A 24799-nucleotide genomic window follows, 5' to 3' on the forward strand; every position below is an offset into this window, starting at 1 on the left:
TACAGAGAATGGTCCGAAAAAGAAAAACATCCAGTGAGCGGCAGTTCTGTGGGGGGCGGAAATGCGTTGTTGATGCCAGAGGTCAGAGGAGAATGGCCAGACTGGTTCGAGCTGATAGAAAGGCAACAGTGACTCAAATAGCCACCCGTTACACCCAAGGTAGCCAGAAGAGCATCTCTGAACGCCGCACAGTACGTCCAACTTTGAGGCAGATGGGCTACAGCAGCAGAAGACCACACCGGGGGCCACTCCTTTCAGCTAAGAACAGGAAACTGAGGCTACAATTTGCACAAGCTCATCGAAATTGGACAATTGAAGATTGGAAAAACGTTGCCTGGTCTGATGAGTCTCGATTTCTGCTGCGACATTCGGATGGTAGGGTCAGAATTTGGCGTCAACAATATGAAAGCATGGATCCATCCTGCCTTGTATCGGTAACGGTTCAGGCTGGTGGTGGTGGTGTCATGGTGTGGGGAATATTTTCTTGGCACTCTTTGGGCCCCTTGGTACCAATTGAGCATCGTTGCAACGCCAAAGCCTACCTGAGTATTGTTGCTGACCATGTCCATCCCTTTATGACCACAATGTACCCAACATCTGATGGCTACTTTCAGCAGGATAATGCAATGCCATGTCATAAAGCTGGAATCATCTCAGACTGGTTTCTTGAACATGACAATGAGTTCACTGTACTCCAATGGCCTCCACAGTCACCAGATCTCAATCCAATAGAGGAGCATCTTTGGGATGTGGTGGAACGGGAGATTCGCATCATGGATGTGCAGCCGACAAATCTGCGGCAACTGTGTGATGCCATCATGTCAATATGGACCAAAATCTCTGAGGAATGCTTCCAGCACCTTGTTGTATCTATGCCACGAAGAATTGAGGCAGTTCTGAAGGCAAAAGGGGGTCCAACCCGTTACTAGCATGGTGTACCTAATAAAGTGGCCCGGTGAGTGTAGATTGTACCTGCCAATTTTTATTGCTGGATTGGGACCATTGGAAAGTCACCCACCCGTGGTGTTATTGTTGGTGAACGTCCGCCAACGAGGGTAATGTGCTAGAACAGAGCACAGGAAGTGTTGTCATAGGAACAAAAGAGCTGCATGCCTCGGCTCTGTAATGCTGTATACTAAGGGTCTGCTATACTGTATATTACACCTGGACCTTCGCCATTAAACAAGCAGCGCCCTATTATATATGTAACAGCATAAAACCCAAATTTAGGAATATTGCAGATACTAAAGACGTCAGCTATCTAATAATACTTATCTGAAACTAGTAAAACGTCCCGGACTGCGATCAGTGATCCAACATCTGGGGGTCAGCTGTCGTGAATAAAACCAAAAATGAAGAGAATTTCCCATTCTCACAAATAGCAGCCTGCATTGTAAAAGGTTAGGAAGGAGATGGAGACAGAAAACACCATTTATACCGGCAGACGCCAACCAACAATACGGCCCAAGGTCCCCGAGGGTCAACACCAGTCACCCCCAAACCCTGAGTAAGAATGGTAAAAGATTATGGGTTTTGGAAGATGGGAAGTGAAACATGAAGATGCAAAAATGACAAGAAGGGGTTAATCCCGCAGTATGTTAGTTATTGCTGCGGGGCTGTGCGTTCCAGTTATTGCAGAAGAAGATGGTGAAAAGAGCCGTGGAAAACGTTCATTACTCACGGCCCTCATACATTGCAGATAAAAATACGTCATACAACAGACCATCAAAACAAGGCTCATGTGTATAGCCCCCCTTCACACACAGTTAAATTAACGTGACCGTGTTAGGGTAAGCCTACATTGTGAAAACCGATGGTCCATTTTTCACAGCCGTTTTGTACCCAAAGGGCTCCTGTTTTCACGGATATATTGCAGTGTATGGAGAGAACCTGACCTATAATGTAACGGTGTCAAAATATCACTCATTTGAATAGCTCCATCCACAGGTATTGAAATTAACGAGGTCGTTAATGTGACGGCTATTAAAAAAATGGCGGTGACACGGATTATATTCACTGTGCGAATATAGGGTTATTCTAGGCTCACACTTACGCTCAGGCTTCCATTCTTCAAAAAACGGAGACCCAATGCGCTTACATTGCAGTTACCCGCAGAAAGCCCCAAATCCGACTATAATGGGGTCCGGCTGAAAAATGGAGAGAGAAAAGTCCTGCCTGCCAAATTTTTTTCTCCACGTTTTTAAGTGGATTCGGGGACAGAAACCCCAAATGAAATTCAAGTTCTGCTGTGAACACAATCTTGCAGACGACCATATGAAGGATCCGAGCGCTATACGTTTTTTCCCAGATAGCACACTGACCCATTCATTTCTATGGCCCCGTACACATGACCGTGAATTATATGGTCCCATATGAGGACAGACTGGGCCGTAACATATGGAAGAGGTCCTATTCCTGTCTGATTTTGCGGGCTGGTGCACGAGCAGGACACGGATAAGATACGGACTTACACTACAGAATTGCCCTGATGGTTTGCACCGGGTGTCTCCAGCCTTATCGGGGTGACTATGTAACAGGGTATTGTACAGTAGGAATAGTCTAGGGACTATGTTGTGCCATACCGTGCAAAGGGCGGCGTCACCTCTACGCCAATCCTATCCTAACAGAACACTTTATCAAAGTGCTGTAGGCCATTTATCAAATTGTCATAAATAGCGTCTCTCCATTACGCGGCATGAAAGGAGCTGCAGAAATCTACATAAATGCTTTTATTATCCGCTGAGAACGTGCCGCTGTATAAACCCAGATCCGCTCATTACTGCCGTTTCAGAGCTTTGAGATTTGTCATCTTTCCAAAAAGAGAAAGTCGCCTCTGAGGTTGTGATAACTTTTCATGGCCCAACCTATAAAATCATCATCTCCACTGATGCATAAACCTGTAAAGCAACAATGGCCTTCCCGGGCCGAGACGATCGCGGCTACTTAATGTCTGAGCGTTTACTACGGCCCCGACTGACGCGTCTTCATCCCGGATAACTTTACTAAACAGCCATAAAACCTATTACGACTCGTCACATCAATGATCTCCCAGCTTCATAGGAAGCTTATTCATTGTCTAATAAAAAGTTCTGCAACTTTCCAATAGACTTTGTGTGTATGTTGGGGCCCCACGTTGCAGAAACACAGATTATTTTATTGCAGATTTTGCTGCGGTTTTTCAAGTCAAAACCAGGAATGGATTGAGCAGAAGATAGAAGTGTAAGAACTTCCGATATATTTCCCGTTCCGTTCGTAGACATTCTTGGCTTTGGCTCAAAAAATTGCAACAAAGTCTGCAACAAAAAAATACAATGAATCTGCTCCTTTAAGAAATAAAGAATCTGATAATAAAATCCTGATACAAAGTGAGAACTTCAATTACTCATTCATTAGCTATGTTAAAGGTTAAGCCGAGCCTTGGCAGGTCAGATCGCACTAGTGTTCGGGCTTCGCGGAAGGTGCGCGCAAATTCCTGACATATCTACATAGTAATATTGTTAGCATTCCATACCGGCTTATATCAGAACATCCTATTCAGTCTTCACCTTCCAAAAATGTACAAAGGGCGCAGGTCATGTGGGTCAGAAGAAGAAAGAGATGAATGTTCTCCAGTCAATGAAAACAACCATTAAGTTTTACTGGAAGTGACCACTGCAGGATGCCAAAACCTTCTCCCCAATACACGCACCCTCAGAATGGTAGAGCATGAGTGTTTGTAACTGGTACAGTCGGCCGGCTAATTTCAAGGGAGAACCAAGGGATCTGGCACTGAAACTCAGCATGTGGAGAGATGAGAGCTCTTACACATATTAGAGGGTAAGCTGGTCTCTCCAATGCCTCTAGGGCACCCCCCCCCCCCCCCATGGCTATAGATCTACCAGGTATATACTAATATACTTCCCATTATCTCTTTAAAAAGATGCAATATCCCTCTTTTTGCTAAAAAAAAAAAAAAAATGTTGCACATTTGCCCCTTTGTAGCGCAGTCTGACCCGAGAGCCTTTTTTTTAAGCTGCCCTTGTCCTAGAGAACATTTGTACCTTTTTGCCCCTTTTTAAAAAACATAGACGTAAGTTATAAATACAGCGTGAAATGGATCTCCATTTAGGCCACGCACTATTTCTCACCAAAAAGTGGCGAGGGCATGCAAACATCTAGAAAAAAAACTGCAAACGCTTCATAAATGAAGCATAGGGCAGAAAAAGGAGTGATTTACACCCCCAAAAAGGCGCAAGTCGATTAATAAACGTGCCTCTGTGTGTCTTCTGCTCCTCTACCAGTTTCCCTGTCTCCTGCATTCAGAATCAGTGGTGATATCTACACAGCCCAGTCCCATTAACATGGCCCCCTGTCAAAATCCAGAATAACCCCCTTTGGCAGAGCGGACCGCTGCAAGACGTGCAGGAAGAGAGGGGATATTGTGATGATGACACTGGGATGTTGAGCCACGCCGACTCCTGTGCCGTGGCCAGCTGCGCTAGGTTACGTGGTTGAGCATCCATGGCGCGAACAACCCAATCAAGGTGGTCCCACAGATTCTCGATTGGGTTCAAGTCCGGGGAATTTCCTGGCCAAGGGAGTACGGTAAACTCATCCTGGTGCTGCTCGAACCACGCACGTACACTGCGAGTTTTATGACATGTCGCATTGTCCTGCTGGTAGACGCCATCATCCTGAGGAAAAACAATTCACATGTTGGGGAGAACATGGTCTGCAAGGATAGATGCATACTGGTGCTGATTCATCGTGTCTTCCGCAATGATGAGTGCACCCAGATGGATGATGACACGTGGCTTCTGCCACTGCCCATTCTGTGTCCAGGTGCTAAAAGGAGCCTCAAGGACACATTGACCTACAAGGACGCCAAGGGTAAGTTCACACGGCAGGAATTTCTACATTTTTTCCTATTCGTTTCAATGCGACAAAAAAATTAGCTAAAAAAAATCTGTCCGTTCTGCAGGCCATGGACCCACTTAGCGTACAAACACTATAGCCATGGCGGAAACACATTGTAGCTTTTCACAGAAAGTCTATAGAGTTTTCCAACGGAAACAATGGTGGTTTCCAATAGGAAACCGCTATTGTTTCTGTTGGTATAATTGACATGTTGCAATTTCCGAAGCCCCAACGTTTTTGTAAATCGCAGCATTTCCACCACGCGTATTTTTCTGCAATGTGTGAGTGGGATTCGCACTTTTCCATCAGTGGGCTCTATGGATACCTATAACATTTCCTACCATACAGATTTCCGTCCGTGTGTTCGGTAATGAAGCGATCATTTTACTTTAAGTACTTTATTCTTCTTCAGACGAGAATCTGACTTGATTTATATTATTCTGAAACCTGGAATAGGAAGCAGCAAAGCGCAAAACCACCACTCCCCTGACATCTTTTTGACACACTGTGGGAAATTAAATCCCACTATCACCAAAATCCTCCTCTCCTTGGCAACGCACATCAGACTGTAATAAAAAGCGAATTCTCCTCCACGCTGAGCATGACTTGTCTTCAGAGCCGCACGCACCGTATACTGTCACTCACAGCCACTGCCGTAAGCCAAAAAGATTTACCTTCTATGTAAGCTTTTACCGAGGGCTGTATGGCCAAGGGTTGCGCACCAGGATCTCTATGGAACATCTTGTAGAATGCAAAATGCAAAGTCTCAACGTGCCCAACAATGACAGGTCGTAGATACATTGTAAATAGCTACGTGGGCCTTATTACAGACGTTCCATCTTGTATCCATGTGAGTTGCACACGACACACTGGCCTATGTTCTGGGGATAAGCCTAAAGGCACGCTGATGGAGTTGTCCATCAATAATACGTCTATCACGGGTCGCCCTGTGATCGGGGGCAGTTTATTGACCTGTATAAAAGCAACTGTTCAGGTCAGTAAGAAAAAGGAACGGGCGGCACATGGATGATATCAGTGGGCCGTCCCTGTCTTCCATGGACCCATTGGGAAACTGGACCGCAAAAAAATGGCTGAACTGAGCATGCATGTGTTTGGAGCAGGAGGAATAACACGTGTTAAGATAAGAAACTTTGTAATGTATCTTATTAAAGAAATCGGTTTCCTTCTCCACTTATCAGGCAAGTTACTTCTTACATAGAAGTCTATAGAGAGGGGAGAGGGGAGCAGCAATACATATGACTACACTGTGAGTTACAGAGCTCTTGTGATTCTACTATATCTTTCAAGATAAGGCTCTACCAAGTCACAAAATGAAGCAATACATCAATTAACATGCTCCTCCTCCCCCTCCCCTCTCTATAGACTTCTGTATGTGAAACTGAAGATGGATATTAATGGAAACAGTCTAGGGAAGGAGGAGGAGGAGAGCAGCCCGATGTGGGGACCGATATGTTTTTTATATTTCTCTGTACTATTACTTTATGACAAGTGGTTTTACAATTGGATGAATGATATAAAGGGGTTATCCTTCCTCTCCCATTCACATTACTAGTTCTGCATTGGCTTTTTTTGAATGGGGGTGGGAGTGGCGGCACAATTGCGTCCACAGGGTTTGGCCGTTTTTCACGCGGCTGCAATCACAATGGGTATAAGACACCCCCATTCTCAAGATTGGTGTGGTCTCAATGGTCAGGCCCCCACTGATCAGCAACTTGTGCTCTGTCCTGTGGATAGAGGAGAAACATTGTTTGTGGTGTAAACCCTTTAACAAGGTGCGACGTCTTTGATGTTACTTTTGGGATTTTCGATGCAATGCCTCAGATGTTAGAAGGCGGTAGAGGATGACTAGTAACTGGTTGAGAAGCCGGCCATAAATCTGCATTTCTTTCCTAGTTAGTCACTATTATAATATGTCAACAAGTTCTGTGATGGATGAATAAGTGGTAGATGTCAGCAGGATTTCTAGAACATTCATCCATTTTAATGCTGAGTGAGCGTAATGGTGATGAAATGTGACTGTTCTCATGACTAGAGGATCTGTCATCACCCCCTGACATCTCATTTTTTAACAAATACTTATTTCCCCCATGAAAGAAAACTATTCCGGATTTTTCTTACCACTCTGCGCTGTGCAGTTCCTGTTATTCCTGCTAACGTTGACATTTGGGTTTCCATTACCCTTGTGAAAGGGTTACTACCATTAATATCCATCGGGCTCATGCTATCAGGGCCGGCTCCAGGATTTTATGGGCCCTTGGGTGACAGAGCCTCAGTGGGCCCCCTTGTGGAGGAGGCGGGAGTCGGGACACTGCGCGCCGCTGTGGGCATCACCTACGCCATACCTCCCAACTTTTGAAGAGTAGAAAGAGGGACAAAATGTGCAGCGCTCCGCGCGCCCAAGCAAATTTTGCTCCGCCCACTATTATGTTGACTCTGCCCATTCTCGTTCATTTTTCATGTGCTCCCACACAGTATAATCCTCCTATAGTCACTCGTCAATTATATGCCCCCCCTCCATCTCCCTCCCAGTTTCATATACACCCTTCCTCTGCCCCCAGTTTCATGTACCCTCCCCAAATCTCAGTCCCCAGTTTCATGCCATTCTTTCCCCCCTTCATCTGCCCCAGTGTCATGCCGTCCCCCCCTTCATCTTCCCCAGTGTCATGCTGTTCTCCCCCCTTCATCTGCCCTAGTGTCATGGGCCCCCTTCATTTGCCCCCAGTTTCATGGGCCCCTTCATTATGTTCCACCTTAATGTTTAACACAAAACAAACACTTACACTCACCTTCCAATGCTCCCCCGCCGCTCTCTCCACTCTCACTCCACTCACATAGTTGTAGGCGCGATGTGACGTCATCAGATCGCGCCTACAAATGCAGAAGCCGGGCCGCAGCTGTGACAGCTCCTGCTTTACTCGCCTATGTATTCTTCTCATCAGCGTCCAACGGAAATCAGGACAGGCAAGTGCTGGGGCGGGAAAGTGCCGGGGGGCCCCCAGAGGCTCTGTGGGCCCCAGCACTTGCCCAACTATGCCGTGTGCTGACGCCGGCCCTGCATGCTATGACGGATCAAAGCAATGGACATTCATAATGGAAGTATGAATCTACCCCTACAGTGCTATACAATAAGACATCACTGACTGTAGCAGTGGCATGTTGACATCACTGAGGTCACTACTGCGGCCATTCATTGACTGTAGTGGATACACTACACGTCATTACTGGTGTCAGGTGAACAGAGACTGGCAGGGAACCTAAGAGGCTCAGGCAAAGGAGTGGGAGGGTAATGGTAAGGTGAGTTTTACTCCTGTTGTTATTTTCTTTTTCTTTTTTTTTTTTTTTTTAAATGTAGATTGTGAGCCCCACATAGAGCTCACAATGTACTTTTTTTTTTTCCCTATCAGTATGTCTTTTTTTTGGAATATGGGATGGAAATCCATGCAAACACGGGGAGAACATACAAACTCCTTGCAGATGGTTTTTTGCCCTTGGCGGGATTTGAACACCAGGACCCAGCGCTGCAAGGCTGCAGTGCTAAGCACTGAGCCACCGTGTGGCCCCGTTATTTTCTATCACTGTAAGTAAAGCAGACCACTGGGGGGAGACGTGAGGAACTTGGCAATAGTGTCATGGGGCAAAGATTTCTACCAGACCCTCCAGTTCCTCATGGCTGGTGCAGTGGGAGCCTGCAGGGTGCATCATGATGACTATAATGGTAAACCTCACTGAGTCTTTTGGTGACTGGAGTGCCCTTGATGGTGAGGGCAGGACTAAGGAGTCAGTGTTTCATGTGCTAGATCTCATGGTTTACTGACCGCATAAGTGGTAAGCAGCAAACTTCATCTATACAGTCCTACGGAAATCCACTGGGTTAAAGATAAGATTTTAAGATGGTACTTCCGGTCAGTCGGTGTCTCCATTGCAGGAGCAGTCCTCCTCTACAATAGTGTGTTACAAAGAGGTTGTCTAGGTTTTAGGATTATATGGCCTGCCCTTAGGTATATTATAATGATGGTGGAGGGTCGACAACCAGCACAAGGATGGAAGCAGATAGTTCTGGTCTCTGGATAGTGGAAAGGCTCCAGTATTGCAGTTGTGGGAGCTGAGCTGCAGTATTGGCCGTCCAGCACCCAGCCAATATACAGGACACAAAGTCAACTGCATTGGCCCTGTATTGTGTCACCTCTTACCATGACAAAAATATGACCATGGGAAGAATATGCAAATCTGTCTTCCATTATGTAATGAGAAAGTCAGGTGCCTCAGTGTTGCAAACCAATAGAGGGCGCTCACTGGAATGTGCAAGCCTGTCTTCCCTGGTGTAATTAGGAAGACATAATCTCAGCGATATAGCCCAATAGAGGCTGCTCCCGTAGTCTTCTCTACACCGGGCTGACGAGATGCAATAACATTGAAACAATGTTGGTTGAGAGACTGGTAATACCTGGTAATAATCCCAGCATCATTGCAAAACAAAGGCCTCTTGGAAGGTCGAGCATGATGTTAATGGGAGCAGCCTCTTTTGGGCTATATCACTGAGATTCTGTCTTCCTAATTACATCAGGGAAGACAGGCTTGCACATTCCAGTGAGCGCCCTCTATTGGTTTGCAACACTGAGGCACCTGACTTCCTAATTACATCATGGAAGACAGATTTGCATATTCTTCCTATGGTCCCTTGCACAGTGGAGTGCTAAAGGCTTAATAAGTCTCCACACACCTAAATGGTGGTCTCTCCCCAAGGAGTGATGATATCCCCCTAAAAATATGAGCAGTCAGTGAAATTCTGTCTAGTCCTATGAAGCCCTATGATAACTCGGTATTTTCTTGAACCTCTGGGTATTTACCTGAAGCACTTCATGTATGGCTGAGATATACGCCCCTACTAGGGTTGAGTGATTGGGATCAGGAAAGATCAGATCCCGATCAATGATCGTGTGAATTTCACAATCAGGATCGGCTGGAAAATGATCGAAAATCAGATTGTAAAAACAATCCTGGACTCTTAAGATCGGCTCAACCCTACTCCATAAACATAAAGTAACTAGGGTTGAGCGATCGGTTCAAACCCAGCCACTACCTCTGTCACCCCTATAAGCACCGATAATGGACACATGCCTATCCCGTGGCGTACACCATGTACGGTATGACATTCACTCTGCAGAACCATATATATATATTTATACAGTCGTATTGATTGAAACGCGTGCGCAGATCCTCACCGATAATACGAGTTGTTCTCATAATTGTAGAATAATAATGTCACATAACCACTGCGCTTCATAACATCCATACAGATTCTCGGGAACAGCTTTTACTGCTTTAATGATGTATAATTGCAATCCATAATTACATAAATAAGGGATTAAACCTGGCAGAGAATGAAGTCCAATAATGCGGCAATGGTTTAGCTGCCCAAATCCATAAAAACAAGACTTGATAACCACATTGATAATTACAATGATAAAACAAATAGCGTTTTCACCAGTTGGCTGGCAGCTAATAACGCACTAAATCTAAATCGTTTTACAGATTTATTTAACTCCTATTTGTCATGACAGCGGCGACGCAGCGCAGAGAATGAAACATTACATGCTGTTCCTTGAAATCAATGGGCGGCCATTCGTTTCAATAGACTTCAGCGGCCCTCCGGAGTCAGTAGCCTCGGCTCCGGCCTGGTTTGCTCCCTCCCACCTTTGTAAGATTCACAATTCGTGGCAGGTTTTTAGCCAAGACCAGGAGTGGATATGAAATAAAGGAGTGCAAAGGAAATACCGCTATATGTCCTCTCACCGCGCATGTACATGGCCAAAGCAGACAGCACTGTGCGTTATTAAATTTTGTTTATATTTTCCCGGATATAAAAAAAATTAAAACACATTCGAAAAATAAAAACAACATAAAAATAAAGACGCAAAATTTAGTTGAATGAGATGTATGATAATGTTACAGCCCTCTAAGCCGCACATACATAATAAACCTAAAATGTGTCTGGTCCTGGACCACAAAATGGCCCAGTACTGAAGTGGTTAAAGGGGCTCTATCAGCAAAATCCTGCAGATAGAGCCCCACATATGCGTGAAGCCTTTAAAAAGGCTATTCAGGCACCGTAAAAGTTATATTAAACTACCCCCCCCCCCGTTTTAAAATAATAACCTAAAAAAGAATGTGCTCTACTTACCGAGCGTGCACGCTGGGCGGGCATTCAGGGTGTGTCTTCATCTTCATCCCCGCCTCTTCTTCCTCCGATGTCCTCCGGTCCCATCTTCCTCCAGCGCTCGCGGACGGCCAGTGATAGCCAGGGCGCATGCGCAGTAGCCATAGTAGAAGCCGCATGCTACTGCGCATGCGCCCAGGCCGTTTTTTCATATCAGCGTCCGCGAGCGAGCGCTGGAAGAAGACGGGACCGGAGGACATCGGAGGAAGAAGAGGCGGGGAAGAAGATGAAGACACACCCAGAATGCCTGCCCAGCGTGCACGATCCGTAAGTAGAGCACATTCTTTTTTAGGTTATTTTTTTTTAAAACGGGGGGGGGGGGGGGGGTAGTTCTATATAACATTACCGATGCCTGAATAGTCTTTTTAAAGGCTATGCACGCATATGTGGGGCTCTAGCAGCATGATTTTGCTGATAGAGCCCCTTTAAAGGGGGTTGTCCAAAAATTCAACCAACCCCTATGAAGGCTGAGAAAAGTGTAAACAATTTTTTTTTAAAAAGCAACGCATCCATTGTCCACTACCAGCACCTCGTTGCCACAATTCCTGCTCCCCATGAGAGCGCCGAGACCAATTAGCACCAACTGGAGCCACTCAGCAGTTGGGTGGGGTGTAAAACTTTGGGCAATAAGGCACTGGCATAAGACTGAATGGATACCGGAGCAAAGGGGACTGGTGAGTATTAGGGTTGAGCCGATCTTGAGATTTCAGGATCAGTTTCAAATTCCGATTTCCGATCATTTTTCAACCTATCGTGATCCTAAAAGTTGCTCGATTGCCAATCGGGATCTGATCTTTCCCGATCCCGATCGCTCAACCCTAGTCAATGGGAAAAGTCACTTTTAGGGTTGAACCGATCTTGAGGTTTCAGGATCGATTTTAAAATCTTATTTCCGATCATTTTCCAGCCGATCCCGATCGTAAAATTTTCTCAATTGCCGATCAGGATCCGATCTTTTCTGAACCCGATCGCTCAACCCTAGTGAGTATGCTGTATTTTTTTTTTATGTAGATTATGGGCCCCATATAGGGATCACAATGTACATTTTTCCCTATCAGTATGTCTTTTTTGGAATTTGGGATGGAAATCCATGCAAACACGGGGAGAACATACAAACTCCTTGCAGATGGTGTTTTTGCCGTTGGCGGGATTTGAACACCAGGACTACAGTGCTGCAGGGCTGCAGAGCTAGCCACTGAGCCACCATCTGGCCCCGGTATTTTTTTTTTATTTAACGCCTCCCCCAGATTCCGCAGGGGTTGGTCCAATTCCTAGACAACCTCTTACATCCTAAACTTATTTTCTGCTGGCGCAACTGGTGCCTGAATTACTAAGAGGTTCTAGCCTCTTAATTCTAGAGCTTTCCTGTCTTCCAGAATTGAAAGCTATTCTAGTCAGGGATTGGTGTGGATTTTGGGTAGAACTCATGTCAGTTTTCTGGTGCGAGTTATAGTAAATGTCAGGGTGAAGATGTGTCTGCCCGCTTTCGAAAAAAGCAGCGAGCAGGGTGTAGAACCAACAAACAGATGGACCACGTTCATACCCATCTGCACCAGATAACCTGTGGGGGTGGGTTAGTAAATCCCCCCTATTGGTTACATATGTATACCATTCCTCTACCAAGCCCCTATAGGTATAGGCATACATTTTCTGTAGGTGAACCCGACCCAGATTTACATCGAGTTCACTTTCTCCCTTCCTGCTCCATGTCCGCCCCTTCCACCCCTCCTTTTCCGTAGCCTTCTATCATCCGTCTTCTCCTTTATAACTTTACCTGCTCGTTGATTTCCTTCGTGGGTATATTTTTCATTGCTCTGTTCTCGCAGTAGATCAGCGAGTTTGTAAGAAATGTCCCGCAGTTTTTGTTTCTATGCCAATGCTTTGTATGTGCCGCTTTCAGTTATGCGGCTCTTTATGGTTTATACCTTAGAATCAACAGGAATCAAAGTGATATAAAAAAAAGGCAAAAAGGTAAAGATAAAAGGTTAAAAAAACAAAAACAAAGAAGCAGCGCTGACATTTCATTGTGTTTTGCTCCCCCCAGACTCAACTCCCCACTTGCATACTTTGGAAATTTAACCAACCAATGTGATATGCTGCCAAGGAAGCAAACAAACGACACCAGGTAAGTACTAGGACTTACTGATATCTTATCTAGTGCAACGGTCAGTCTCGAAATGGCTTTAAAGAGATTTTTTTGGTTTCGGCAATTATTTATTTATTGAAAGCTTTTTACAACAACAGTTCTGAGCATCAAGTTTTCACTGTTTTCAAGATCTCTGCTCGTAGTCGATGACCGCAGAGGTGCAGAGTATAGATTAAACAGGGTTTTCATCTTCGTTGGAGACTTGGTCACAGAGACTTCCAAGTCCTGCACGGACTTTTTTTCTCCACCACTTTCAGGTTCAAAATGGCAGACACTCCACAGACCCCATTATAGTCAATGGGGTCCACTGGGCTCCATGTGTAGCCACAGTTTTGGCGGCCCAGCTATGTCAGAAGACCTGAACAACGGAAAGTCAATACTAGTGCAAACCTAGTGTCACAAGCTTGCCTGGATAGTTCCTATCTTTGATACAAGTGACTGCCACAGGTGCCCCTCATAAGCAGAAGGATTTGCTCGGCATGCTATTCGTGCTAGTTTTTTCCCCCCACGTAAGGGGCAAGATATGTCACATAATGGACACTATAGTGTCCATTGGGGTACTTGACTGGATTGTTCTTCATGAGGGGGAATTGACTTGAAAAGGTTGAGAAACAATGGTCTATAGCAGGGGTAGGGAACGTACGGTTCTCCAGCTGTTGCAAATCTACGACTCCCAGCATGCATACTTGCTCTGCTGTTCTTGGAACTCCCATGGAAGTGAATGGAGCATGTTGGGAGTTGTAGTTTCACAGCAGCTGGAGAGCCAAAGGTTCCCTACTAGAGACGAGCGAGTACTATTCGAAACGGCAGTTTCGAATAACACGCACCCATAGGAATGCACGGACGCAGCTGGAACGCAGGGATTAAGCGGCAGGACGCTGGTGCCGGCTGCGTCCATGCATTCCTATGGGTTCATGCTATTCGAAACTGCCGTTTCAAATAGTACTCCCTCATCTCTATTCCCTACGCCTGGTCTATAGAATACATGGGATGTGCCCAGTCCTTCACTAAGCGATGCAACGCCTTGCTGTACCAAATAAGAAAGCCACTGCAGATTTAGAGAAAACCTCTGCAAATACCTGAGCAATCTCTTTAATTATTCCAAAACGGCATTTACAAACCAAAGGAGTAACCTTTGCCCCCTATAGGAACAAAGGATAAGCCATGTTCAAACCCAAAATGCCCAATCACACTTTATCTTGACAGTTGGCATTGTAAACGAGGGTCTACTTATGAGAAAAAATGGCTAGCCTGGATGACTTTTGTGTATGGCTAGTCTAAGGATGGTCATTATTAGAAAATGGAGGGTATCCAAACCTCAAAATTTTGAGGGGATTAATGTAGTTGGGCTCTGAAGGTAGGAGAACTCTCAGGCTGCCCCACATACAATATATTGGGCGTGTTGACTTTCACCATTCCTTTGTTCCCGTTTCTCTGTGTACTTAGGTTAAGTTGACAGCTGTGTGGAGTATTTGTCTGAAATCCCAGACTAAAGTCCTGCAAGCCCAACTTTTTCATCCAGTGATGTCAGCGAAAAATAATAATAGACATTATCGTCAACGTGGGGTCTCTTGGCATCCATTGTTGTCCGTCAATAGAAGGACTGTTTTTCCATCCTTCTGGTCCTGCAATGGATCAGAAGAATGGACAGAATAGATGTGACCGTACCCTAAATGATACCATGACCCTCTGAGAAGTCATTCTAAATTCTGTCATATGCACAATGCTCGTTGCATCGATTGGAATAGAGTTGGGGGGATATGGGGGGCGCCCTCTATTGGTGTGCATGACTGAGACACTGACTTCCTAATTACATCATAGAAGTCAGATTTGCATATTCTTCCCATGTTCGATTGGAACAGTCAATTTACATTTCCGTTTTCCTTTCTCTACAGTGCGGAACTGACTGTGGACTATGAATATTTATGTCAGCCAAGAACCCTTCGATGCAACCCAGAGCCGGACGCTTTTAACCCTTGTGAGGACATCATGGGCTACAATTTTCTCCGAATTCTGATCTGGTTTATCAGTGTTCTTGCTATTGTAGGGAACGCTGTGGTTCTTCTCGTCCTCCTGACCAGTCATTACAAGCTCACCGTCCCTCGCTTCCTGATGTGCAATCTGTCTTTTGCAGATTTTTGCATGGGCATTTACCTGTTGTTAATAGCATCGGTGGACTCGAAGACTAAAAGTCAGTATTATAACCATGCTATTGACTGGCAGACAGGGAGCGGCTGCAGCGCGGCTGGGTTCTTCACGGTCTTCGCCAGTGAGCTTTCTGTGTACACATTGACTGTAATAACCCTTGAGAGGTGGCACACCATAACCTATGCAATGCAACTTGACCGTAAGCTCCGATTAAGACACGCCATCCTGATCATGCTCGGAGGTTGGATATTCTCGCTGCTTATTGCTCTTTTGCCCCTTGTCGGGGTCAGCAATTACATTAAAGTCAGCATATGCCTGCCAATGGACATAGAGACACCTCTTTCCCAGGCGTATATCATCATCATATTGGTGCTCAACGTCATAGCCTTCATTATAATATGTGCCTGTTACATCAAAATCTACATTGCCGTCCAAAATCCAGAGCTCACACCGACCAACAAAGATACCAACATAGCCAAGAAAATGGCGGTGCTCATCTTCACTGACTTTACATGCATGGCGCCTATATCATTCTTTGCCATATCGGCAGCCTTTAAGGTTCCACTCATTACGGTGACCAATTCCAAAATATTGCTGGTCTTGTTCTACCCCGTCAATTCCTGCGCCAATCCGTTCCTATATGCAATCTTTACCAAAGCGTTTCGAAGGGATTTCTTTCTGCTGATGAGCAAGTTTGGTTGTTGCAAGATTCAAGCAGAACTTTACAGGGTCAACAATTTCACTGCCTATACCTCCAACTGCAAGACCGACAGCTTATATTCCGGACCCAAAAAGACCTCCCGGGGGGATGTGCATCTCGACAGCTTCGATGGCCAGTACTTGAGCGTCAACGACAAACCATCATGTTTAGACACTTGAGTCTCAACGAGGGATTCTTATTTAAGCTGCACACACCATGTAAATATGTACATGTATTTATGTATATACCAGGTGCGACTAGACGGGGGCTATTTTAATTGTTGTATACATGTATTTTTGTATTAAATGTTCTAAAGGAGCAAGCAACAAGCGACCACAGAAAATTGTGCAATGGCAAAGAAAGTGTTAATAAAACAATGATGTTACCAAAATTTATCAAACACAGAGGGAGGAATTTATTTAGACAGACACTGCGTAGGTCAAGCCCCGTGACCCAACAGTACAGAGTCCCTCAAGGTCTAAACCAGTTGGGTTAGGAGGAGAGGGGTGGGAGGGCGCACAACCCAAAAATTCACAGGAATCCTTCAACACATTTATTAAGAATCAAACAACGCGTTTCGGGTCGATCCCTTTCTCAAGTGCAATTGGAACCAGTTAGTGGTCTATCCGATAGGTCGCTATTAGAGATGAGCGAGTAGTATTCGATCGAGTAGGTATTCGATAGAATACTATGGTATTCGAAACACTCGTACTCGTTTGAATACTATTCACAGTAAAGATTCGATTCAGAACCAGCACTGATTGGCCGAATGCTATACAGTGTACAGCATTCGGCCAATCAATGCTCATTCTGCCGCACTCTCGTCTCTGACGAGGCGGAGTCTAAGATCGGACCACAATGAAGACTGCTGTGGTTCGATCTGCATCTCCACCTCCTCACAGATGAACCTCTGGCAGAACCAGCGTTGATTGGCCGAATGCTGTACACTGGCCAATCAACCCTGGTCAATGCATCCCTATGAGAAAAAGTCAGCTCCTGCATAACCACAATCTGCTAGCTCTCCCGACTAGAAAAGACGAGCCTGCTGCAGAACCAGCGTTGATTGGCCGAATGCTGTATACTGTATAGCATTCGGCCAATCAATGCTGGTTCTGCAGGGCAAGTAAGTTCACATTAGCGCTTGCCTCCCGTCCGGAAGGAGTCTGCAGGAAGATCCCCCCGAACGGAATATCAGCGCAACTGCAAATCCTCCTAACCCCACTGGTTTAGACCTTGAGGGACTCTGTACTGTTGATGTCCACACTATCTTGGTTACCTTGATTAACGCGATGGGAAAGCTGCTGCCCCTTTATCGTTTGGGCCTAATTCTATACTGTTGTGTTGCTGTGACCTATCACAACGCCAGAAGGTAAGAGGCCATTCACCAGTGAATCTTATTCCATCTCAGTGTACCCAATACTGCACTATATTGGCCCTCGGTGTCTCTCCTTTTGTATTTCATATGCCCCTTGACCCAAGTCAGGGGGGAAAAAAAGCCTTCCTGACTCCAAATCTGGCAATCAGCATAAAAATAACTTGTTTGGATTAACTTGTTACCAAAATCTAAAATTTGTAACTTGTAATATTTTTCCGTTCAGGATAAGCATCCAGGCCCTTCTGGACCTTGCACAGTGAATCCACCATCACCGCTTCCTGCGGCAGTGACTTCCATAGCCTCACTGCTCTTACAGTAAAGAATCCCGATCAGTGATTTTCCTATAGGCGTCACCGTCACCTGCCTAAGAGTAAAAAGATCATTACAAAGATCTGTGCATTGGAGCGCAGGGGTTGAGATGTACCATCGTGAAACAGAAATGCACCAAATTGTGGCACTTTTTTGGCAACTTTCTAGATCTGGTGGCAAGCACACGGACCCCATTATAGTCTATGGAGTCCGTGTGCTTTCACTGGCACACTGCTTGCAGTTGCGTTCTATATTCCATTCTGGGGGGGTCCTCATGCAGAATACCAACATAGGTGTTAACGAGGCCTTACCCAGGATCCTCACAGATGACTCCCGTCCTTACAAAGATTGCCCCACAGCTAGCCCTAAACAGTAAGTAGCCCCGTGCTTTTCATCTACCATGTGGCTAGATTCCTCAGCGGACATATCAACAGACTAAGCTTTCTAGCAGCGCTAGTCTGGTGTAGGTGCAGGGACCCAGTCCGGGCTTTAGGGCCCATCTTTGTATAGATGGTAGCCATGTGTAGAGCTCCAGGGTGAGTGCAGAACATATAGATGCACAATCCGCGTCACGACCTCCCTTGAGTCTATTCCGCGTCTGACTTTGACTGTTTCCTCTCCACTGAGGTATTGGAGTTGTTCTGTATTCTGGTTGCGATACATCTCGCCATGTTTTAGAGGTCTAATAAAGGTCATGTTTAATGTTCTGCATCACTAAGAGATTCCAAGTAAACTTTCAGTGATTCAGTAGAGTTGGGTCTCTTCTCCAAAATCTAAGACGCTCCATAGACTCCATCCTTTTCTGCATAGGCCTCGGTGATGTTGCCGCTGTAGTTTAGTACAGATATAGGACAGCCATCTGAATTCCACCTTACTAGTTAGATTACTTACTCCAAGACTCCAGGAAAGCTGGGTGGCAATCCTTTTCACAATGAGTTGTTGAAATTTCCGGATACCATGGAAAACAAACCATACAGATAATCTGCTCGATAGAATGTTTAATAACTTAGAAGAGAACTTGCGCACACACATATATATATATATTTCTGTAACTTGCCGGCTGATCAGTAGCTCAGCCCTCATCGCAATTACTTTGTTCTTACAGCAAAAGAAAAATCTTGTAGATGAAGGATTAAACCAGAATGTGTAGGAAGCTTTCACCGAGAGCCGCGTGCGCGGAAAAATTAGGACAAATGTGCGACATGAAAGTGAATTTTTAACACGGTGTCTTTTCTAGGTCCAGTATTCTGGGATGATAAAGGTCTATGTAATAATCTTTACTCTAAGTTCTAATAGAACTCCAAACTCTCTATATAAAGCTACAGACGACCCTACACAGCCTCATAGAGGTGCGGCATTATATACCGCTACAAGGCAGACCGTGCGTTGGATTCAGTGCCCGGTATGTGCCCCAGTGGTGGAGATATCAGTGCTGGTTATTTCGACACCAATATCTCCCCACTGTCAAAAGGGTGGGGCTTACATTTCTGTCAAAAGGGTGGGGCTTACATTTATGTCAAAAGGGTGGGGCTTACAGATCAGCTTCATCCCTGGGCTGTGAGGAACGCCCCCCTGACAGTATTCTATCATAGCCTTGCACTGTCAGGGGAGCGTTCCTCGCAGCTCAGCGCAGCCACAATATCCAGCCCATAACTATATACATTTTTTTTTGCATTTACACTTATTTTTAATAAAGTCATTCTTTTTTATCTCTAAATTTTCCAGGAATTACTAAAATTATATAATAGCGCCACCAGATTGGTGTATGAATAGACTTAATGTCGTCTGTAAACAAAGGAAGGTGGACGCACACGCTCGGTATTGCTTTTCTCACTTACCTACCTGAGATTCCTGATATACTGAACAAGTGTTAAAGGGGTGGTGCAGGATCAATAGGGCGGGGGGGGGGGGGGGGGGGGGTGACACCCGGCAGGATCTTCTAGTACCTGTTTTGTACACAATATGGGTCCAGTATCAGAAAGCTCTGTCTGCTCTGAGCTGCTCCACGTCTTCCCTGCAGCTCACCTCGCACTGACTACAAAGACGGAGCTTTCCGCCACCGGCCTCATATTGTGTACTAGACGGGCACCAGAAGTGGCTCTATACAGACGGTGGGTCTGGTGGCCAGGAGTCGCCTCCTCTATCGATCCTATATTTATAGCCTACACTGAGAATAGGCCAAAGCCCGGACAACACAGGACCCCCGCTGATCAGCTGTTCAAAGAGGCCATGGTACTCGCAAGTGCTGCGGCCTCTTTTCTGTGCCGATGTTACGTTCATATATTAAAGCAAGCAACTCCGTCTCTTTGAAGTGAATGGCGCCGAGCAGCAATACCCAGCACAGCGTCTACAATATGTATGGCACTGTGCTTGGTAATCAGTGAGGATGCCGCAGTGCTCACCGGAAATGCTGCAGCCCCTTCATCCAGCTGATTAGTGGAGGTCCCAGGTGTTGAACCCCCACCGATCCCGTACTGATGTCTCAGAAAATCCATTTAAGGGGCTCTTAACAACAGGGATTGAGAAACAAAGAGAGTGAGAGGCAAAACTGGGCATGTGCACCCAAACCAATCATATACTGGAGGTGGACAAAGTATACAGCAGGAGGCGCTATTGTAGTATAGCAAGTGCTATATAGTGCTATATAGAATATTCTAGTATTCTATATAGCTATATGAGCATTACAATAAGTGGAAATACAAAAAAAAAGGCTTCATTGGACTGTACCAGTAAAGGGGTTTTCAAGGACTTACTAGGATTTCTGACTATCCATTGACGACTTCTTGAGTCTGACACTGGGGTGCCCCGTGGATTAGTTGGGGCAGCGCTCTATTTTCAGGCTGTGCGACCTCACGTTCATCGATCACATCGTCTGCTCATAGCTCAGATCCATGGGCTTTGCACTGATACCAAAGCAAGGCCGCTGTATAACTGTATGACGCTGTGCTTGATAAGGACTGGAGTCCTTAAAGCTGATCAGCTGGGGGCCCGGGTGTTGGACCCTTGCCGATCTTTAACTGATAGGTCATCAATTATATAGTCTGAACATGGGGCAACTCCTTGTACTCTATGAGGGATTTGGCATTGAGAGATGAATTACCGAAGAATACGGGAACTACATAGATATTAAAATAAAAAAAAACAGGGTTCAATTCTGAACATTCACTGAGAAAAACCTTCATACCGTCCATTCCAAAACAAAGGAAGGTTCGGCAGCTCTCAGGAAAAAAAATCTCAACTAATGCAAGAAAATAAACTTATATCTATATACGAGAGGCTTAAGGATTAATGCCTTGGTTTTTGGGCGAGCTTGCGATGGGCGCGTGGTACAAATTCACCATTCGGCCTCTCCGATGGCTTTTGAAAAAATATAATCCTTTCCTCCAAAGCACATGACTCCATCTTTTAAGTAGAACTTCCACTTATTTTTGCTTCTGTGGATCTGTTTAAAAAAAAACAAAAAAACAAATAAAAAAGAAAGTTATCCCCGAACATTTCCCGTGGAAGCAATTTAGGTTTACGGCGGTTATTGCCGAAAAAAAACAACGTTAATCCATTCTCTAAAGATGCGCGGCTTATCGCTTTGTTGTATCGAGCAAACATCCTAAAAGTCTCTCGATAATTTGGCTGCTGAATCACAGATTTATTTAGTTTTTGTTTCACCTCTCGGGAAAATAAGAAATACTGAGAAAAACAGAGAACGGGCCGTGTATTCACAGCGAGAAGAGCGGGGCTTCATGTGAGCCCGGGCCGTCCGGCAGACTCTGTATCGGAGTGTTAGGGCTACATGTCCGACTGTCTGTGTGAACCTAGTGATAGACGGGAATATTTCCTGACGTATATAAAGGTCTCCTTCCTTACCTTTCCTCCTGGTTGGATATATCCAGATCACAGGATAACTAGATTTTCAAGAGAAGCGGTTTTGGGATATTACATCACAACGTGATAGGCTATAAGCAGGATCTGAACTGGCCCATCTAGGAGCTGGTAAATCCCCAGGTGGGCCCAAGACTCAGTCCTTGCACACCCCACCATATACAGACACCCTGCGGTACCACTGCTATCACCCATCACTTGTGCACCCACGTGATGAACTAAGCTTACTCCATGGATGCGGAGCAGAGTGGGATGGTAGGACCGTCTGCTAACCCTTGCCCTGTAGGCTATCCTTTTATCGAGGACCCCCTTGCTGCTAAGCCATAATGCCCCAGCTTGCTTCCGCCACAGTTTGCCCCTACTCCGCAGCACAGACTTCACAAAGTAGTCTTGTTAAACCACTTGAATACCAGGCCAATTTCTGGTTCAGGACCAGATACATTTTCCGGTTCTTTGTATGTTCCGTTTTGAGGGCTATAACATTTTTTTTGGTAGATTGTGAGCCCCATATAGGGATCACAATGTACATTTTTTTTCCTATCAGTACGCAAACACGGGGATAACATACAAACTCCTTGCAGATGTTGTTCCTGGCGGGATTCGAACCCAGGACTCCAGCACTGCAAGGCTACAGTGCTAACCACTGAGCCACCGTGTTGCCCCGGGCTATAACATTTTTATCATTTGTGTTATTCAACTAATTTCTACGTCTTTGGGTGACACATAGGGAATTATTTTTATGTTTTTATTTTTGCATTTTTTTTTAAATATATATATATATCTGGGAAAATATAATCAAAAAAGGAGTGAAAATGTGTCTGTTTTTCACTTTTTTTATTTTATTTTCTTATTCAATAGCACAAAGTTCTTCTAAAAAACTTTTTTTTTAATTGTTTTTCCTCTCTTACAGTAATTTTTATTTTGTATGGTGTCTTCGGGGGTGGGGCTAGAACCTGTGATGATGGCGTTTTATTCATGTATTATTTTATTTCTTTAATTATTTATTTATTTTTTTAAAATTTTTAAACTTTTCTATTACTTTTTTTTTTTTTTTTTTTTTTTAAATTTTACATTCTGTATCCACAAGGTAATAATAGACCTATTGGGGATCCACCAGTTCTAACAGGTTCCGATCCCAGCAGATCACGTGACCACCGGGTCAGAAGGAAGCCGCATCATAACGGCACCCATGGCTGTGCACACAACGCTCATTGAGCGATCGGGAAGGCAGGGACGGAGATAAACCTTCCCTGCCTTCTCTAGCCGAGCTCCGGCTGTAGTTACAGCCAGCTCCCCATTTCAGCAGCTGCACAATTTCGTGCAGCAGCTGAAAACTGCATGGATGTACCGCTACGTCCAAGGAAACCACTATCCGGACATAAAAACCCAATGGGCGGTCAGGAAGGGGTTAAAAGGGTTGTGTAAATATAGACACTTATCACCATATCCACAGAGAGTAAGCAGCTGTGATTTATCTTTCAGGGATCTGTTTAGCTGCATCATGCCCTATATTTGCAGTCCAGTATTCCTAGATCTATTTGGGTTTTTCTCAGCTATTTGTCTCCTATTTTACAGAACCTTGTTGCGTCCTACACTTTAAGCTATTTTACAGTTACTCCTGGCAGAATTGCATATAAAACCAATAGACGTTATAATGCAGAGGGGAGGGGACAGACTGCTCCCTATTGTACACACATTGTGCAACCATAAAAGAACTATTAGCAGCAGAAAAACTAATAGGACATCATGTAAGAAGACTTATACAGTCCTAGAAAAGACTGCCCAGCAAGACCCTGCAGATATTTCAACTTCTCACAGAAACTCAGGTACCCTGTACAGATGCGGCTCTCAGCATTATATAGACTGTCACATCGATAGCAGTACTGTCTCATAATCTATCAGTAGTAAGTTAACCTCTTATTGAATAGCAGAAATACCTTGTCGTACTGACAAACAATAACGTTATCGGTGTCGAAAAGGTCTGGAACTTCTTGTTCACTCACATCATCTCCAGAATTTAAAGGATCCTACAGAAGGAAAGGCAAAAATAATTTAGTATTTGCAGATCTTAGAGCTGGAAAAATACGGTCAGAGATAATCCACCCGACATTCAGAGCCGAACCTCCCATGAGGCGACCTGAAGCGACCGGGGGAGGGGGGGCGGCTTTCTGACATCTGCCTCAGGCGGCAGAAACCACTGGTTCACCCCTGCCGACATTGAACGCACCGATAGTATTATCAGGCATCGTTTTGTAAAGCTAAAGACCCACAGTGTTGCTCGTGATTTGCAATAAAAAGTCAGGAATCCCCCATTCATCTTGTGAATATCGCCTAAATTTGTGAAGAGTTTGGGGGGAAATAGAATAATAAACCATAAGGAAGTGAAACTCTTATAAAGGTCCCATCAACCCGAGGGAATGCCAATAATAACCAATGTCAAATTTAACTTAAAGGAACATTCCCATCATGGTGGCCCTCTGACCACCAGTACACCAGGGCAGGCGGTAGCCATATCTAGGCAGGCAATGAAAGGGTAAGCTCTCAATTCGCTTTTATTTCCATCAAGCAATGAACTTCTCCATGACCCACCGTTCATTCTATCTGAATGTGGTTCGTAGTGGCTATCTCGCCAGGCCGGGCAGGAGTCGCGTGACCCTTGTACTGGTGCCTGGGGTCCCTTGAAATATTCTCTGAGCATCTTAGGACATTAGTTATGTCACCATTCCTCCTCATTGTCCTGAGTCTTGTCCACTAGGGTAGGTAGGGGTGGGGGGAGGCTCCTGCTGCAACAAAAGATTGTTGAGCACTTCCCTACTATCCAAAACCTGCCCCCTCTGCTGAAAAATGGACAGATCAGCGGGAGTTTAAAGGAGTAGTCCCATCAAAGATACTTATCCCTCAGCCATAGGATAGGCATCACATTGATGGGTCTGACCGCAGTCAGAGCACAAAGCTTTGGGCCTTGCACCTCCGACAGTGACGCAGCCAAAAATCTGTGCGGGAATCTCGCATAGAATATAAATGGAGTTGCAGACCCCCCTTTCACATGCATGCACAGGGTGTGGACTGTCATCAGATTTTAGGCGGACTTCAGAGAGGAATCCCCCAATA

The 24799-nt window shown here is 45.1% G+C and overlaps 2 protein-coding genes across 2 annotated transcripts in view; one reads left to right on the top strand and one right to left on the bottom strand.

Moving 5' to 3' along the window:
• The window catches only part of LHCGR (luteinizing hormone/choriogonadotropin receptor), an 82108-nt gene extending 65782 nt beyond the window's left edge, over positions 1 to 16326 (top strand). The window contains exons 10-11 of the mRNA XM_075267033.1: positions 13179 to 13259; positions 15176 to 16326. Coding sequence (XP_075123134.1) covers positions 13179 to 13259; positions 15176 to 16307 — 1213 coding nt within the window. The 3' untranslated portion in view covers positions 16308 to 16326. The remainder of the gene's footprint in view (positions 1 to 13178; positions 13260 to 15175) is intronic.
• A 4820-nt stretch (positions 16327 to 21146) lies between these two features.
• Positions 21147 to 24799, bottom strand: part of GTF2A1L (general transcription factor IIA subunit 1 like) — a 36073-nt gene continuing 32420 nt past the window's right edge. Inside the window, exons 8-9 of the mRNA XM_075267043.1 lie at positions 23626 to 23715; positions 21147 to 21254 (exon numbers count right to left, since the gene is read on the bottom strand). Of these exons, the coding sequence (XP_075123144.1) occupies positions 21147 to 21254; positions 23626 to 23715 (198 nt within the window). The remainder of the gene's footprint in view (positions 21255 to 23625; positions 23716 to 24799) is intronic.

This window comes from Leptodactylus fuscus, chromosome 3 (genome assembly GCF_031893055.1).
Source record: "Leptodactylus fuscus isolate aLepFus1 chromosome 3, aLepFus1.hap2, whole genome shotgun sequence".
NCBI classification, from domain to species: domain Eukaryota; kingdom Metazoa; phylum Chordata; class Amphibia; order Anura; family Leptodactylidae; genus Leptodactylus; species Leptodactylus fuscus.